General features: G+C 40.1%; 1 protein-coding gene and 2 non-coding genes across 3 annotated transcripts; 2 read left to right on the forward strand and 1 right to left on the reverse strand.

Annotated features, from left to right (window-relative positions):
- Nucleotides 1–8,711: 8,711 nt before the first annotated feature.
- Nucleotides 8,712–8,794, forward strand: trnal-cag (transfer RNA leucine (anticodon CAG)). The gene has a single exon. It is a non-coding gene; the product is annotated as a tRNA-Leu (tRNA).
- A 1,064-nt stretch (nucleotides 8,795–9,858) lies between these two features.
- Nucleotides 9,859–9,941, forward strand: trnal-cag (transfer RNA leucine (anticodon CAG)). Its single transcript has one exon. It is a non-coding gene; the product is annotated as a tRNA-Leu (tRNA).
- A 3,032-nt stretch (nucleotides 9,942–12,973) lies between these two features.
- Nucleotides 12,974–17,808, reverse strand: LOC102780885 (FERM domain-containing protein 6-like). Its single transcript, XM_006791190.2, has 13 exons — nucleotides 17,586–17,808; nucleotides 17,233–17,323; nucleotides 16,412–16,491; nucleotides 15,843–15,901; nucleotides 15,470–15,695; nucleotides 15,227–15,382; nucleotides 14,766–14,831; nucleotides 14,592–14,660; nucleotides 14,294–14,468; nucleotides 13,981–14,133; nucleotides 13,557–13,688; nucleotides 13,441–13,463; nucleotides 12,974–13,357 (listed from the first exon to the last, which is right to left on the reverse strand). The coding sequence occupies exons 1-13, from the start codon at nucleotides 17,802–17,804 to the stop codon at nucleotides 13,316–13,318; spliced, it is 1,491 nt and encodes a 496-aa protein (XP_006791253.2). The 5' UTR covers nucleotides 17,805–17,808; the 3' UTR covers nucleotides 12,974–13,315.
- Nucleotides 17,809–18,005: the final 197 nt, after the last annotated feature.

An 18,005-nucleotide genomic window follows, 5' to 3' on the forward strand; every position in this document is an offset into this window, starting at 1 on the left:
TCCTTAATATTGGTCGAGCACCATTTACCTCAAATATTCCAAATCTCTATTCCTCTTGTAGAGTTCCAGATGTGCCTGTGGGCCTTAGAGAAGAATTCATCACCAGGCACCTCCTTAATATTGGTCGAGCACCATTTACCTCAAATATTCCAAATCTCTATTCCTCTTGTAGAGTTCCAGATGTGCCTGTGGGCCTTAGAGAAGATTTCATCACCAGGCACCTCCTTAATATTGGTCGAGCACCATTTACCTCAAATATTCCAAATCTCTATTCCTCTTGTAGAGTTCCAGATGTGCCTGTGGGCCTTAGAGAAGATTTCATCACCAGGCACATCCTTAATATGGGTCGAGCACCATTTACCTCAGTTACCACACCCACTAGTGAGACTTCTGAAACAGCTAAGGTTCTTAAAACCACTGTTTCTATAAACAACTTTGGACATGAAGATTCTCCCACCAGTGAGAGTTACAGCATTGATTTATTCAATGTTGGTCTCCCTGCATCTTCAGAGAATGAACCAAATATTGTCCAAGGAACTCTTCAAAGAGAGGACAGAGACCCTACTGTTTCCAGACTTCACCGAAATCTTTCAGGTTTTAATTCCCTTATTACAGCTCCAGTTGTGCTTGCGGGCCAAGGAGTCATTTTTGTCACCAGGCACATCCTTAATATTTGTGGAGCACCATTTACCTTATTGTTCAATCATTTTTCAGCAATTATTCAGCGTATGTTTCCCATTCCCCACAGAGCTAATTCAGACCTGATTCCTACAATCAGAAGATGGTTAGATGTAATTTCTTGGATGACTTCAGTAATTGGTGCACTTGCACTTTTAGTTTTACTTATAATCATACTTAAAATAGTCATCATGGTAATTCACTAATTCTAACAAACAAACATGAAATTCAGTATCCTTAGCATAAAATGACATCACAGTTATGCCCCCAGCCAGTCACAGCAGAAGGCTGCCCCTCCCTGAGTCTGGTTCTGCTGGAGGTTTCTTCCTATTAACGGGAGTTTTTCCTTCCCACCGTCGCCTTAGTGCTTGCTCATAGGGGATCATTTGATCGCTGGGGTTTTCTCTCTAATACTGTGGGGTTTTAACCTTACAGTACAAAGAGCTTTAAAGTGCCTGTTCTAACACAGCATTATTAAATAGACTTTAAATGGCTTCAACTGAAAAAACATTACTTAATAAAAATAAATAAATCAATAAATAATGGTGTGTGTGTTTGTTTCATTTTTCTATACCAGGGTAAGCGCTAAAACTTAGTGGGTTATAATTTATGTAGCTTTTAAAAGATTATTGTTGTTTCAAATGTGACTGTGCTGAGTGGCCGTGGCACTGTGCGCACTTAAGTGATATTGGTGATTGGAAGCCAGTGTTTTAGTCTTCTTTTTTTCCTGATTAGTTTATTTTATAGTTTATTTTTAAGTCTTGGATTTATTTTTATGGGTCGCTCTGGTTTTAAAAACAAATTTAAAGCTCTTACTGGTCATTAACACAAATGCAGCATTTACTTGTACAGGGATTGACCACTAGAGGTCCTTTAACTCAAGGTTTACATTCATCAGCAACTTCCGTGTCAAATGCTAAATGCTGATCAGATTAAATAGGATTATCAAGGGACAATACATTCTCTTCTTAATATCATATTATTTAATCTATAATGTCTTTTCTATGATTCATATTTTATTGATGAGACCGTCGAAAGCGAGGTAGCAGCTGGGGGCGACTGCTGCATTAGGACGGCCGCCTGTGAGTGCTTTGGCACGGGCGAGGTCCCCACGGCAGCTCCCACTTCCAAAAAGCCAATGATGACTGTTTTGTAAATGCTGAGCTTATCAATCACTATTTCGGCAATGTGTACCAACCTGTTAAAGCAGATTATTAAAAACAAAACAACACTCCATGTATGGTTGTAAAAATATTGTACTAGTAAAGACAGGTTGAATATTGAACAACTAACCTTTGGAAGGATCTTGCTGAGAACAGGGTGTGCTCATATGTTGAAGTCTGAATTTCTTCCCACTTTAACTTATGAATAGAACTGAAATGGAAAGAAATGTTTGTATCAGTTACAACACTCCCACTGATGATGCGTTACAACCCATTTGTGCTTAATCCTGGGCCACATGCATATTCCACTTCAGTTACTGAGAACAAAACTATAATGTTAAAAACAAATTGCAAGGAAAATGTCTCTAAACAGTCCTTAAAATTAAATTGGAGAAGCTGACCAGCAAACAAACAAAAGTGTATCCATATAGAGCTCTATGTGTAAAGTGTCTGAGTACTTTGATCCAAACACTTAATCATCCAGCAGAGATTGTGGCAGCAGTTGGTTGCTCCTCTCAGAAGCACCAGCAGGATGACAGGTGTTGAAGGCCCGAAAGGTACGTCTCCTCACCAGCAGGAGGATGGATAGCAGTGACTTTAATGATATCAACGGATAAGCAGCGAGGATGCAGAGTTCCAGTCAGAGCATGGCGTCAACAAAAAGGGTCTAATGGTGGACACAGGGGCAACTTTGCATATTGTTGCAGATATTATGAAGTTCAGAAAATTCGACGACAGCTTCCAACCCAAGACACACTACGTAGAGTTGGCTGACGGCACTAAGTGCACTGGAGTTGCAGAGCAAAGAGGGGAGGCAGAGTTTTGCTTGATGGACAGCAGGGGGCAGTGTCACAAAACAACCTTGAAACAGGCACTGTACATTCCATCATATCCATAAGACATCTTCTCTGTAAAAGCAGCTACCTCCAAGGAAGCAACTGTGATCTTCAAGCAAGGAAAAGACACTCTGCGACACAAAGACGGCACATGGTTCCCAATATATGAATACAACAGACTGTACTACCTGCAAACAGTAAACACTGAAGGTAAAGACCAGTGTAAGGGTAGCTATGGCATGAAATTCTTGGGCACTGTCATTATGATGACATTCAGAAATTAAAGGGTGTTGTTGATGGTATGGCAATAAAAGGGAAAACAGATAAATCTGTCTTGCATTGTGAAGTGTATCTTCACGCACCAATAGATTGTGAGGTATTCATGGAACAACCTGAGGGTTATAAGGTGAAATATATGATGATAACTGTGTAAAAATGTCACAAAAACAATATGTGGAAAAAATACTTGAAAGGTTCAACATGCAGGATTGTAAAGAAAGACTGACACCTTGTGAGCAAAAACTGAACTATGGTGATGATGCAGAAAAGATGAGTGATGTCAAAAGGTACAGAGAAGCAGTTGGTAGTCTGATCTATTTGGCTACATGCACAAGACCAGACTTGAGATTTATAGTCAGTAAACTTTCACAGTATTTTACTGAGCCAACTGAAGACCAATGGACTACAGTAAAACATGTACTGAGATATCTGAAAGGGACAACCGAGAAAGAACTGTGTTACAGGAAATGTGACAACAAAGAACTGAGGCTGTGGGCATACAGTGATGCTGATTGGGCAGCTGATGTAAAAGACAGACGGAGTACAACTGGTTATTGCATAAGCTTGTCTGTAGATGGTCCTTTAATTACATGGAAAACCAAAAGGCAACCTACTGTTGCATTATCTACCTGTGAAGCTGAGTACATGGCTTTAGCTGCAACCCTACAAGAGGTTTTGTACCTAATGCAACTGTTACAAGGTATCGATGGACAAAAATATGCACCGCCAAAGGTTTATGAAGATAATCAGGGTGCAATTGTGTTGGCGAAGAATCCTGTGACGAGAGAGAGATGTAAACATGTTGACATAAAGTACCACTTTGTAAGGTCAACTGTGAGTGCAGGAAAAATAACTCTGGATTATTGTTCAACAGAAGAGATGGTAGCAGATGTTATGACAAAACCTACGACAAAAGTTAAGTTGTTCAAGTTTGAGAAGTTTATGTTTGGACATTAACATGGTATACGGACATGTGCTGAGTGGCCGTGGCATTGCGCACAGGATAAAACTTCTTGATTTTAGTGTCATGAAGAAGTACATTCAGGACAAAGATTGCACTTAAGTAACATCTGTGATTAGAAGACACTGGTTTGGTCTTCTTTTTCTGTGATAATTTACTTTAAAGTTTATTTTTAAGTCTTGGATCTATTTTTATGGGTTGCTCTGATTTTAAAAATAAATTTAAAGCTCTTACTGGTCATTAACACAAATGCAGCGTTTACCTGTACAGGGATTGACCACTAGAGGTCCTTTTACTCAAGGTTTACATTCATCAGCAACTTCCTTGTCAAATGCTAAATGCTGATCAGATTAAATAGGATTATTAAGGGACAATACATTTTGTTCTTAACATCCTATTATGTCATCTATCATGTCTTTTCTATGATTCATATTTTATTGATGAGACCGTCAATAGCGAGGTAGCAAATACTCAAAGATTAACTAGTCAGGACATGTGATTTCTACAGTTTTTTTATAGGGTGGTCTTTGGCATGTTATCTTATTTTTGGTGAATAAAACAAAACCAGTGGGAAAAAAATCCCATGTGAGGCGAAGCCTAATTGGACTGTTATACAGATTGACAGACCACGTGACTTTCGCGCATTGCATGCCGGGAACCCACGTCAAAACAATCCAAGTACCGCATCAAACGCAAGCATTTGCAGCACCGCAAAATGTTCATTCTCCCGTTCCAATACCCTCTTGGTTTTTCTTTGCCCCCCCAAAACTAAAGAGAATAATGCCGGACCGTACAAAGACAGACTCGACGAAAAGGCAAAGAAAAGATACAAGAGGAGGAGGAGTGTTAGACCCTTACGAGCACACAGAGTGGACAAAAAACGTTAGCGTGCTGCCCAACTTTCACCACGCTCATATTTATAATTATACGGTTCTTGGAGTGAGTACATACACATACACAAGCCCGGGTACAGTTTACCGACGGATGGGTACAGGACCTTGAAATGCACCGTGTAGAACGAAAGACCATCGTACGAACAAAGATTTACCTCACAAATCGTCTTCATAAATACACATATGTTAACCGTTTATTAACAGGACCTTTGGTAATTAATTAGTAGTGGAAATAATTTCTGGTAGGCCTTACAGAAATGTAGCAGTGACAATAATATTGTATGTTGTAATCGTACTGGGCAATTAGTGATACAAAAAAAACCTGTTTTATCCTGTGAATAAAAGTATGTTTTTGTCAATGTACCATGGTAATAACAGAAGCGAAACGCAATATTCTGTCAGGACAATTCATTATTTATACACAATAAACAAAGGAGCATAGCGCGACAATTTCTGTTCAGCGCCAGAATTGCTTGTAACCCATATCACCAATTATGTTATGAAAAATGACGTATCAACTACTACAAAACACTGACCTTTTTGGGAATGCTTGGAGCAGACTGGGAAGTTATATTTGGTCTTTGAATGGCTGCAATCCAGGCCATCCGTCGGCTCTTTGTTACTTCGGAAACATGGCTCGAACAATTTCTCTTCAACGACGTAATCCGATAACAACCAATCTCTTTACCCGTCGGCTTCCTGTGGCTGTCATGCGACCGGCTATTGCAGTTAATAATACAACAGCTTATTGCCATTTTTTGTGTTTCTTTTTATTGCTGTGTAACTGATTTCAAGCCTGGGTGCGCTAGTACCTCTTGCCACGGGTTCCCAGAATCCTTTGCGGTTTTACCCCTGAATGGCGTCACATTTTCAATCTCTATACTTCATTATACATGATACTCATATTTAAATAGGTAAATTGTAAGTCATGCATTTGTTACTTCTTTAAAAACGCTTTTGTGTCTTGAATGAAAAGGAATACCAAATGAACTGATTAATGGGCGGGCCCTATAAAAATCCCCGAGGTTCTTTTCCCCACTGGTGCTGCTGCAGCTGACTTGTATTAGGACTGACTTGTAGGATCAGCTTTGCAAAAAGACTGCAGTTTTAGAATTATGCTTTTGTGAAAGGCTCTATTCCAAAATTAGGCCTCAGAACCCAAACGGTGGACTGAAACTGAGTTTGGGTCTCATTTTAATTTGTGGTCACTGTACCAAAAATGTGGTTCATCATAACTATGCAACATTTAAAGATGCAGTTATATTTCTTATTGACATCACCAGAAATTGTGTGTGAATTGTTACGGTAATGTTCAATAAAGAAGTTCTTTTTAAGAACAACAAAAAAACATTTATTATAGAGTAAACTGTGCAAGCTGTTTTAATTTAAAACAGTTATAATATTTTGTACTTAGAATCGTTTGATCTGACTTCTTGCAATAAAAATAGAAAATTTGCAATTCTCTAATTCTTAGTAACAAGTCCTTTGTAAAGAATTCAGCTTTTGTGTAAACACCCAAGTTCATCAGATATCCGGGAAACTAGTGACACTGTCGCGTCGTCCATGTTTGCTACAGTCATTGGCTGGAACCTGACAACAGCGCCACCTGAAGGAGGCTTCTCTCTGTCTGATAGCTTGTGTTCTGAGACCTGACACCTGAATTTATGAGACCTGAGACCTGACGACTTTTAGTCTGAGACCTGAGATCTGACATTTTTTTGTCTGAGACCTTAGGATGTCCTAAAAATGTACACCGTACTGCAGAGACAATGCATGATGTGGGGTTTTATTTCATTTTCCAGGGCAGTGAATGTAATGTACTGTTAACATAAATTATGACAACTTCTTGCAGAGAAAGTTCATCAGCTTACACTATGTTAAAAACACACAAAAATCAAATAAATTACTTTAATTGTGATTTATAGAGATAGTGGAAGGAGATGCTAAAGAGATAAAAACATGACAACATAAATGTGTAAAAAAAAAAGAAAGACCTTGATGTGTATATGACTACAATAGATATTGATTCGGTCGTTTGGCAGAATTGCTGACCATAAGGAGGCAACTACTGTGGTTGCAAAGAGGCTTTGGGTGATAAAGAGGTCAGGGCAACTGTGGAACTGCTCAGCTTAAGATTTCTAAATAGAACTGAACTAATGGATGACATCAGTCTCTTTTTATATACAGTTAGTGATTATAAGCCACTTCTAGCTTGAACAGTTGAGTATATTTTTGTTTTTCCTCTGGAAACTTTTGGAATTCAGGGTTGTCATTCGGTGTGCCTGTGACATTGCTCTAGTTGTAAAAACAAAACAAAATATAGATGTATATGAAAATCTAAAATGTATTCAAAGGCAAAATGGGATGCATAGCTAATAAATAGTAATATGAAAAAAATAACAACTTTGTGTGAATGTAACCTTGTGAAATTTGAAAGTCCTAGTGGCACTACAATGATCATAGTTGCCATCATGCCTGACAAGCATCATCATATCATTTGGAAATGCAATCTGGATCCCAGCTGAAACTGAACAAGGCAGCGATGAAATGCTGCCCCTCTGTGCTCAAACAAACGTTCGCAGCTTGAAAACGAGCATATTTCTAAACCAATGAAAAGAAATATGCTGATTCAGGATTAGCAAGTTCTTTTGAAAGTTGACAGAAAAACCCAGTGCCTAATGTGTGACAGAACCAACGACAGCGGTTTTGCCACCTGCTCTCTGGAGCGGTGGCCCAGTTGTGTAGATGGGTTAAGATGCGGATTGTGTTGGGTCGTGCCGGGGGCCCATAGGTGGACACAAGGTGGGCATTTGCGCCAAGCTGACTGGAGGCGTGGGTTCCAATCCCACTCCTGACATCACTTGCTTATTAAACATGAGACTGAAATGTTATGTGATGTCTTCCTTCAATAAAGAAGTTGCCACTAGATGGCAACTGCTTTGATAAGTTATGAACTTGAAATCTGGTTTACTTAGTGTCGGGGGTGTCACCTACCTGCTTGGTCATTGTATGCTTTAATCGACATGCCAAATATCCTTGTGTAATATACTGACCTCAAGTACCTCTCTCATGCGTCTATCGGAGTCTGAATGTTGTTGAGATACCAGACAGCCAAATTCACTGCAGATACAGACTGCTCCGTTACATCTATGTCCACTGTGAATGACCATCTTTGAACAGAGGTGGTGGCATAGGGCACCAACTGTCTGACATCTATAATCCAGCGTTGAGATACCTTCCCAGAAGCCTTAACGCCCACTCTCATCCTGGGCCATTTGACCTCAGGAAATCACATGATAGGTTTGGGCTAGGTTTCACAATGAGCTCACCCGAATCCTTGGTTGCTTGTGACCTACACCCGTTTTCACAGCTTGGCTCGTGTCATTAGGGAGAGGATCATTAGAGGGTCCATAGTCCCTCTTGGGCGGACACTCCCACAGGCCTTTAATCTGGGACACTCCACCATTTGACCCTAGAACTGAAGAAGCTTCTCGGATGAGAGGTGAAACGTCTTCTAGCAACTTAAAGAAGTTTAAAGAAGTTTCCAAGCTCCTTAGACTACAATGACCTGGATGACTGAGAACCTTCACAGACATCCATTACAGGTTCCTTCACCAACTGGATCTCAGCCTGCAAAAATCCATAGCTCTAAACCTCAAATCTCACAAATGTGTTTTAGATGTGAAGTAGAAGTCAGTTCCTTTCTGTACGGCAACTTGGTCACATTCACTTATCACATAGTTGAAGAAATGTCTCATCACTCATCCAAGTGACTTCTTGAATCTCAGCTCAATATGTGCTGGTAAAGCAGAGGTGTAATAGTCTGCCAATCTGATGAGTTGTAAAGGTGTCTTGATCTGGTAGTCTGTCATGTGGATTCTGTATCAACAAGGGAAAATGTGTCAGGATGGCCGAGCGGTCTAAGGCGCTGCGTTCAGGTCGCAGTCTCTCCTGGAGGCGTGGGTTCAAATCCCACTCCTGACATCCCTTGCTTATTAAACTCAAGACTGAAATGTTATGTCATGTCTTCCTTCAATAAAGGAGTTGCCACCAAATGGCAACTGCTTTGATAAGTTATGAACTTGAAATCTGGTTTAGTTAGTGTAGGGGGTGCTGTAGTGCAGGTCACCTACCAGGTTGGTGATGGGATGCTTTAATCTACATGCCAAATATCCTTGTGCAAGATACTGACCTCAAGTACCTCTCTCATGCGTCTACCGGAGTCCGAATGTTTTGCAAAATCAATTGTTCCACACAGCCAAATTCACTGCAGATACAGACTGCTCCGTTACATCTATGTCCACTGTGAATGACCATCTTTGAACAGAGGTGGTGGCATAGGGCACCAACTGTCTGACATCTATAATCCAGTAATGAGATACCTTCCCAGAAGCCTTAACGCCCACTCTCATCCTGGGCCATTTGACCTCAGGAAATCACATGATAGGTTTGGGCTAGGTTTCACAATGAGCTCACCCAAATCCTTGGTTGCTTGTGACCTACACCCGTTTTCACAGCTTGGCTCGTGTCATTAGGGAGAGGATCATTAGAGGGTCCATAGTCCCTCTTGGGCGGACACTCCCACAGGCCTTAAATCTGGGACACTCCACCATTTGACCCTAGAACTGAAGAAGTTTCTCGGATGAGAGGTGAAACGTCTTCCAGCAACTTAAAGAAGTTTAAAAAAGTTTCCAAGCTCCTTAGACTACAATGACCTGGATGACTGAGAACCTTCACAGACATCCATTACAGGTTCCTTCACCAACTGGATCTCAGCCTGCAAAAATCCATAGCTCTAAACCTCAAATCTCACAAATGTGCTTTAGATGTGAAGTAGAAGTCAGTTCCTTTCTGTACGGCAACTTGGTCACATTCATTTATCACATAGTTGAAGAAATGTCTCATCACTCATCCAAGTGACTTCTTGAATCTCAGCTCAATATGTGTTGGTAAAGCAGAGGTGTAATAGTCTGCCAATCTGATGAGTTGTAAAGGTGTCTTGATCTGGTAGTCTGTCATGTGGATTCTGTATCAACAAGGGAAAATGTGTCAGGATGGCCGAGCGGTCTAAGGCGCTGCGTTCAGGTCGCAGTCTCTCCTGGAGGCGTGGGTTCAAATCCCACTCCTGACATCCCTTGCTTATTAAACTCAAGACTGAAATGTTATGTGATGTCTTCCTTCAATAAAGGAGTTGCTACCAGTCTCTCCTGGAGGCATGGGTTTAATTATCCATAAAGTCATCAGATTCTCTTTAAGATTAAGGGTCGACTATATATATATTTAGAAGTAGAGGCTTTAAAACCAAGCTAATGCTGAAAGTACAAACATCACTAGTGTCACAAAACTTTGCCGACATGTGGCCAACAGCAATGTTTTAATGTTCTTCATTATTAAACATTTGCACATGAATAAGTGTTGTCATATTCAGTACTTACTTTTGACAGTTCACTCTTGGCCGCTCCCTTCTTCCGCATTTTGCGGCAAAATTATCCACACCTACAGCCGCGCTATGAATTGTGGGATATATGGGACCACGAAGCGTGCACCGGACCACGCTTGATATTTGGGGAAATCGACGGCGCATTTGGAGTATGCATTTGAAGTACACTTCGAATTGGGACAGCCGTCGTCGCATGGCGGTGACGTAATCGCACTTAAAATGCGTACTTCAAGCGTGCAGACCCTGAATTGGGACACAGCTATAGTCTGCCAATCTGATCAGTTGTAAAGGTGTCTTGATCTGCTAGCCTGTCATGTGGATTCTGTATCAACAAGCGAAAATGTGTCAGGATGGCTTTCAGCTTTCTGTTGTTTCTTAGTGTTACTGTTCTTCAGTGGGTTTCCTTGGAGAACCCATTATTTCTAGTTTTGTACTTTGTTTCTTTGTGTTGAGCAATTGTCACTGCTGTATACCAGTCAGAAATAAGTTTCAGTTCAATGTTTATATTATGTGTGCTTCCTGTGTGCTCAGGACAAGAAGACAACTGTTGTTAAAATTGGTAATTTTATTTAACTAACAAGTGGATCCCTTCACCACCTAAATGAATCAACTACCACTGAACATTTAGTAGTTGACAAATAACATGCATGAGGTCCCACCGAGATTTGAACTTGGATTATTGGATTCCATGTCCAGAGTGCTAGTCATTACGCCATGGGACCCACGAAGGAAAGGGTTTACAGACAGATTTTGGAAGCAGATTTGGATGAAAACTTTTCTTTATCGAAGATAAAATCCAACTGTCAGGAGTTGGAGTTGAACTCCAACTTTAACACAGTGCCTTAGAACACTTGGCCATCCTAACTAAACAAAAAAAAAAAAGCATTTGAATGAGCTGATGCCTAAGACTGAACGATTCACAAAACAGCTTAAGTCGAGAAGGTAACAGCCAACAGTTAGTTAAGATGTCACCTTTGTTCAAGATATTGTAGAGGAAACCGTTTTATTTTATGACAGTAAGTGTTTGAATGACATGTAATACTCATACTCATGCTAAAATACCTCTATACAACTGCTGTCAGTGAATACTAGCGTATCCAGGAGTGTTGGGTACTGGAATCCATGTTGGGTATGTAATGAACACATACTCTGTAGTATTATCCTCAGTTCTTTACAAATGCTGACAAAACTGCACTCCTGACAACATGTGTGCCTCCTGTGCGCTCAGGACTAGAATAGAACTGTCATTGGATGTTTTAAGGTACTAACAAGTGGATCCTCTCACCACCTAAATGAATCAACTGCCACTGAACATGTAGCAGGTGATGTGAAGAAGGAAAGGAAAGTTAACAAATAACAAGCACGAGGTCCCACCGAGACTTGAACTCAGATCACTCGATTCAAAGTCCAGAGTGCTAATGATTACACCCACACCATAAACGGTTTACAGACAGATTTTGGAAGCCACACAATGTGATCTCATCAAATGAAATTCTGCATAACACTGTAAGATGCTTTGGATGAAAGCAAACTAAAACACTCTAGTTTTAACAAGTGATTAAAATATATTTTAATGGTAAAATGCTGATATAGTATTTTTGTTGTATTTTTTTCTTTTTTTCAATGTAGCAATCAGAAATATTGTCAGAAGGCAAAACAAAAGGCCCAACAGATTTGCCAAGTGGACCATTACAGCTTTTGTTATACTGGTCCACTTTATAGTCATATTTTATTAGAATTTGATTAGGATTTTTTTTTTATTTTGAGTTAGTAGACTCAGAACAGACAAGATGGGGGGAACAGGGGAGAAGAAAGAAAGAGGGGAGTGGAGTTGAGGAGAAAGTTAACAGAAGAAGAGGGAGATAAAAATAGAAAAGAAGAGAGAGAAAAAAACACTGAGCAGCACACGGTATTAATGATACATGTTTAGAGGCAGCAGCCGACCAAGATAGTGTGTCTGTGGATACCTGTTTGTACACTTGTGTGTGTGAGCACACTTGTGTTCATAAGGTTACTCAATTTAACTATTTAACAGGTAGGTGTGGGGAGCCACAGCTTGCCCCCAAGGACATGAAGCAGGCATGGAGGAGACCTGGGCCCCAAATATCAAGAGGCCCCCCAGAGCACGAGAGGCCCAGGAGGATCACCGCAGGGGCAATCGTGACACCCAACTAAAAGAGAGCCAAGGAGAGCCCTAGACAGGATTCACCCAGCAGCCAATGTGCAGAGCTGTCAACACTGACAGTGAAACAATCTTCTGAGTGCTTAGTATTAGGGTTTTATCATTGTGTTTTTGAAGGAGATCAGTCCTCAGCACTGTACTTCCATGTGTCCTACACAGTGCATTGCTCTCCGATTTTGCTACCAACCTTCTGATATTGTACACAGATCTTTACTTTATTTTCAGAAAAGCTCATTTATATTTGTTTGGTTTAACGCAACAATAGGAGTGTGCCTTGAACCCACACCTCCAGAGGAGAGTGCACCCTTAACACAGCATCTTAGACCTCTCGCATCATAGCATGGGCTCTGGTCTGATTGTTTGGAAATACTACCACACTGTGGAAGCCTGACAACATAATTTCACCTGAATCATAAAAAAGAATAAAATCTGACATATTAACTTAAACATTTTTATAATGGTAACATTAATAATGGCAAATGAACAGAAGTCAGCACTGATTGTAATAGCACTGTTCAAAGAATGACAAAAATGTCCCAAGTGTTGTATTTATTATGTTATTGATATTTTAATACATTTAGTTTAGTTTTGTAAATATGCATTAAAACACTATTATACCTCTTTGTGGGCAAGATTTAGTCTGTATACATCGTTCGGAAGTGTAATTACTGCAACTTTAGGCTGTAAAGTTTAGAGCAAGTTATAACTACTCAGGTCACTATATGACTTCTGTTTTAGCACATATAATAAGGTTTCCTCTAAGCAAACAAAATATAGCTGTATCCTTTCAGCATTTTAGCTCCATAACAACAAACTCCAACAGGTGTCTCCTTGTCTTGAGATGAAGAACGGGTGATGAATCCCTGCATCCTCTGAATCTAAATTAGTCCACAGACATCCCTTCATCCGTTTTTTTCCACAGAACCTGAAGATCACAGAGAATGATGTTGCCTTTGATGCAGGATCATGCTGGAAATGTTCAAACAGACAGACCTGCAGTTTGCTCACCTGTTTCATTTCCATGGTGACAGCTGATAAAAGAGGACACAATATCACATGCTACACAGAACTAACACATGATTAAACTGTTATTTTAGAATGGTCTTAGTGGTTTTTGGACTAACCTGCCCAGCAAAAAGAGGGTAACATCAAAGGAGCGTCGACAGACACACCATGGAGCAGCTCAGCCAGCCAGGACACCTCAGCTGGATCATCAACAAACAACTCCTCTGATTCATCCAACCACAGCTCAGACTCTGGCATCAGTGCAAACAAACAACTGATTTTGAGTTCAAGGCAACGGTACGACAGGTAAGTTAAGAAAGCAGTTCTGCTTTCATTTGCCTAATGAGCTTTTAAACTTTCCCTCTCTGCCACTTCAGCAACATCAGCTGTTTTCTTCCTTAATTAGGTCTGCAGACCTACTGCTGTCAACCATTGCTGGGTAGAATTAAACGTATTTTTACCAGTTTCCAAACATAAATGCACAATTTGTTTGAGAGGCAAATGTTGCACCATCTACACAAACATTTCCTCCCAAAAGCAGACCTGTTGTAGAGCCTCCGTCCTCTTCCTTTTCCTCTTTAAACCAGGCAGTAGCTGTTTCCAGTGCATCACTGCAATTGGACATTGAAGATGTGAGGTTGCTGCACTGGAGACTCTTTCTTAGGCACGCTGTGTCGCAGATGTAGGCTTCTTTGGCTGAAGAAAGACAGAAAAGAGAACACCTTCGGAGTGTGAAATCTTTTAAAATCACTTAAAAGACTTATTGTTATTACTATTACATGATATTGGTTTCAGACCAAGACAACTGACTCAGTCGTGTCTTAGATAGGTTGTGGTAAAGTAAAGCCTTACGTACTACCCATGTTTTCCAGCTGTTGGATGTAACTGACTGCATTTCTGATGTTCATGTGGAGTTGGTGACTGTCACGGAGGTGCCTCAGGATGTGTTTAGAGTGGAAAGCTGATTTAGTGTAATAAACCAGTTTAGGAAGGCACAAAGAGCCCACAGCAGTGATTTCAAACCTGTTGCCCTGAAAAGTAAGAGGCATACATAAAGAGGATGATCTCGTGTGTTACGGTTAAAGCTACATGCAGGTCAATGTGACCTTTATTGTATGTATATTTTGATTATAGTCCAGTCTTTAGAACCTAACCTGAAAGGTGAAGCGATCAATACCTGTCCAGGAGAAATCGTACAACAAAGATTGTTTCTCTTCCACCTCCTTAAAAAACACAAATTCAGATCAAGAATCTATATGTACATGTGAAAATAAGTTCATAAACTTTATTTAAAATTATGTGTGAGACTGTCATTGAAAACGACTCACCTGGCAAATATGGACTCCTTTCACTGTCACACCGAGGAGGATTAAACTCCTCGGCTGTTTGTCCTCCTGTGTGTAAAATAATAGTTGATAAAGCAGTTTTTTTGTTGTTGTTTTTTAAGCCATGGGCTCATATAACAAACATGACTCAAAAAGAGTTCTCTAAAATGACCAAGGGAGACAAATAATACAAGAGCATGCCAAAGGATTATTACTGGGGCTTTTTACGAGATCTGTAACAGTTTTCACACCCTGTAGGATATTTTTCTGAAGATTTTCTGAAATGTACACGTTTATGGAGTGTCTGATATATGTGACCTCTTTTCCTTTTCCTTTTAACTGCCTGGTAGCTCCATATTCAACATCTCAGGACAGAAGTTTCTTAGTCAGTCTCTCTTAAACTAATTAAGAAACAGACATCCTCACACAGAGTTCGTCCTTGTTTAACTGTAACACTGTCTGACCTCTCTCATCCTGTAGAATGTGACAGGTCCATCCTGCAGCCCGTTGGCTTCCTTTATAAAGTGCAGGATGGCTTGCCTGCGGGACACCCCCCTCAGCTCACCATGCAGCACTGGGCTGTGCTGAAGTAAGTACTCTCTCCCTCTGCGCTTTATGAGCTGAGAAGATGAACACACAGATATATATATAATAGTATTTCTGTCAAGGTTAGACTACACTTCTTTTTCTTTCTTTTCTTTTTTTACCCATGAGGGGAAGTAATCTTCAGGGAGAAAGTAGCATCTGTGTTTTCTCTCCTGCTTCTTCTCTTCTCCATCTTCCTCAGTCTCCTCTCCCTGTGCCAGATCGCCAATGTCAGCTTGGAGGGCAGAGGCTGCCAGCTGGAAGAACAAAGCCTCCTGATGGTGGCTCTGTGAACGCAGCACCTTCTGCCTCAGCTCAGTGTAGTAGAGCTGCTGCATTGTGGTGCTCCTGCAAGAAACAGGGAGGTTTTCTTTTCCTGTTATGAAGTCTGTCAGGTTGAGTCAGATTTTCCACAAATATTTTCATAAACTTTAACAACACTTATAGTGGAAATTATTAATCTTGGAAAAAGAAGGTAATGGAAAACAAACTTACAAAATCAGCAGCCCACTTTCTACATAATACTGGACTCTTAGAAATAAGATAAACGGGACCTGGAAAGGTGGAATGAGTAAAGAGAGTACTCAGTTTATCGTTTCTGCTATTACACAGTCTAGTTAATATTTGACCAATATGATAAATCATTAAAACAAACAAAAAACATGAACATGAAAATAATTTTTAAAATAAGCCAGATCTTTCTAGTCCATTGGTGGACTTTATCTGGATACAGTGTTTTCACTGGGAGAAACATCTTAGTACTCATACAAGCAACACCTTCAGTCTTATCTGTTGCAGGTTTCCCCAGTCTTGTAAACAGCAAAGTTGCACAACTACTGAAATCAGCACCAGTGCATAACAATGAGCCACAAGATCTACTTGAGATCATTGATATGCAAATCATCATAACTGCCAATTAAACCAGGAAAACATGAAGTTTTAAGTGAGATCACTAAATTCAGCTTTTAGAGTGTTCCCATTACAGCATGGAGATGTTTGTAGATCTGGTGATTTCTGTTTCAACAGTGCAAACACTACACCAAAAAAAGAAATGGAAAACTAACCATTAAAGATCCTTTGTTCCATCGTTTCCCAAAGTACTTGCTCAGCTTTTGATCCAAATCAAGAAACAGGTAATCATTATCTTAAAAAAAGGAAAAAAAAGCACACATTCAATCAGAGATGTCAGGCTCACTTTAGGGTCTACATACAGCTCAGTTTCGCACCATGTGGCCCAGAAAAGTAAAAATATTGACTAACAACCTAGCAGTACTAAGGCCTATTGTTTCCATTGCGTTTGCTCTGAAGAAGAACAAATACATTTTTAAAACATTCACACTTATGGGATCACAAACTAGCTGGTGTGTCTTAGATAGTGAGTGCAATTTGAACAATATGTCTCAGTTTTTCCACATTCAATAAATCTGCTGTCCTTAAAAAGAACTGCAACTGTCTTAATCAAAGAACCGCATCTATGAACAGCCATGAAACCGACCATATTTCACACTTCTCGGTAGGGCGGCAAAATTAACAGTTGAGGTAGGTTAGCTCCTGACACAACACTTCATGCTGTACAGGAAAGAGTGAAAAAATAGGAAGAAAAAATTCGACATAACTTGCACGCTCAAGTAAAGTAACTCAGTTTTGGCCATATTTGTCCTGCAAACCATATGCTTGACGGCGCTGCATGAAATCGACACAATGAGTCCATTTAACACGTGTTATCCCTCAGTAATGTTGTTTATGGCTGATAGGAGATGGCTTTCCATTTATCATATCTTACAGCAGGTTCACTCACTATCAGCAGCCTCCCAGAATCTCAGCGTTCCACAGTTAATGAATAAAAAACATTTGCTCCTGAACTCCCGCGCAGAAACTAACTGACCTTTCATAACAGCTAGACCAAACACTTGGAGATCACTGACACCAAGATGCTTCAACACACTGTTCAACACCTCACGGCCTCTGGCTTTTACCTATAAACACACAGGAAGAAGAAAGAAAACATAAAACATACTGAGAGTCCGGGCTTTCAGTGTTTTGGCTTTCTTGCAAATGTTTTTTTCTAATAAAATACAGTTTTAGCTCTTCCACTGTTTTAAAAATAAATATACCCTACTGACAGATCAATGCAATCTTAACATGAATGTAATTTAGGTTTCTGTGTGTCCATGTGACGTGTCACAGTAAAATACCAAACAAGAAAATATGCTACAGAAAGGACCTGTGGTCACTCACCGTGACAGCACAATCCAGGTGCTGCTTGTTCGGTAGAAGAATGCACACCTGTCGCCTCTGTTTGGTCCTCATTGCCACTAAGGCTTCGCATGGTCTCGATCCACTATATATCCTCCTCGCATCCTCCCATGGGCCTAACAAAGCAAGCCTCCCTCCTTCTTCAGCCTGACACATAATGTCGTCTGTACAAACAGACAGATGCATCAAAAGTTGCCACATTACCAGATCTGCAACCAGAGAATTTAATGTATTTATTTATTTAGTTAGCAGTTTGATCTCTTTAGAAATAAATAAACAAAATTAGCTCTAATGTGCTAATAATGTGTTTGCATCATTTGATCGCCTTTTACTTCTTTTGGACATACTGTGAGTTATTTTCAGTCCAAATACTACAGAAAACTGAAAGATATTAATGTTTTG

This window comes from Neolamprologus brichardi, chromosome 8 (genome assembly GCF_056152115.1).
Source record: "Neolamprologus brichardi isolate AB-2024 chromosome 8, ASM5615211v1, whole genome shotgun sequence".
NCBI classification, from domain to species: Eukaryota; Metazoa; Chordata; class Actinopteri; order Cichliformes; family Cichlidae; genus Neolamprologus; species Neolamprologus brichardi.

What these genes read in the sequence shown, in the direction of transcription:
- LOC102780885 (XM_006791190.2), bottom strand. Translation starts at nt 17,804, where the DNA reads ATGTGGCAACTTTTGATGCATCTGTCTGTTTGTACAGACGACATTATG. An exon ending in GAAAGTGGGCTGCTGATTTT is followed by an intron (nt 15,696 to 15,842) that starts GTAAGTTTGTTT and finishes TGTTTCTTGCAG; the next exon opens with GAGCACCACAATGCAGCAGC. An exon ending in GGACGGAGGCTCTACAACAG is followed by an intron (nt 13,689 to 13,980) that starts GTCTGCTTTTGG and finishes CACTGATGCCAG; the next exon opens with AGTCTGAGCTGTGGTTGGAT.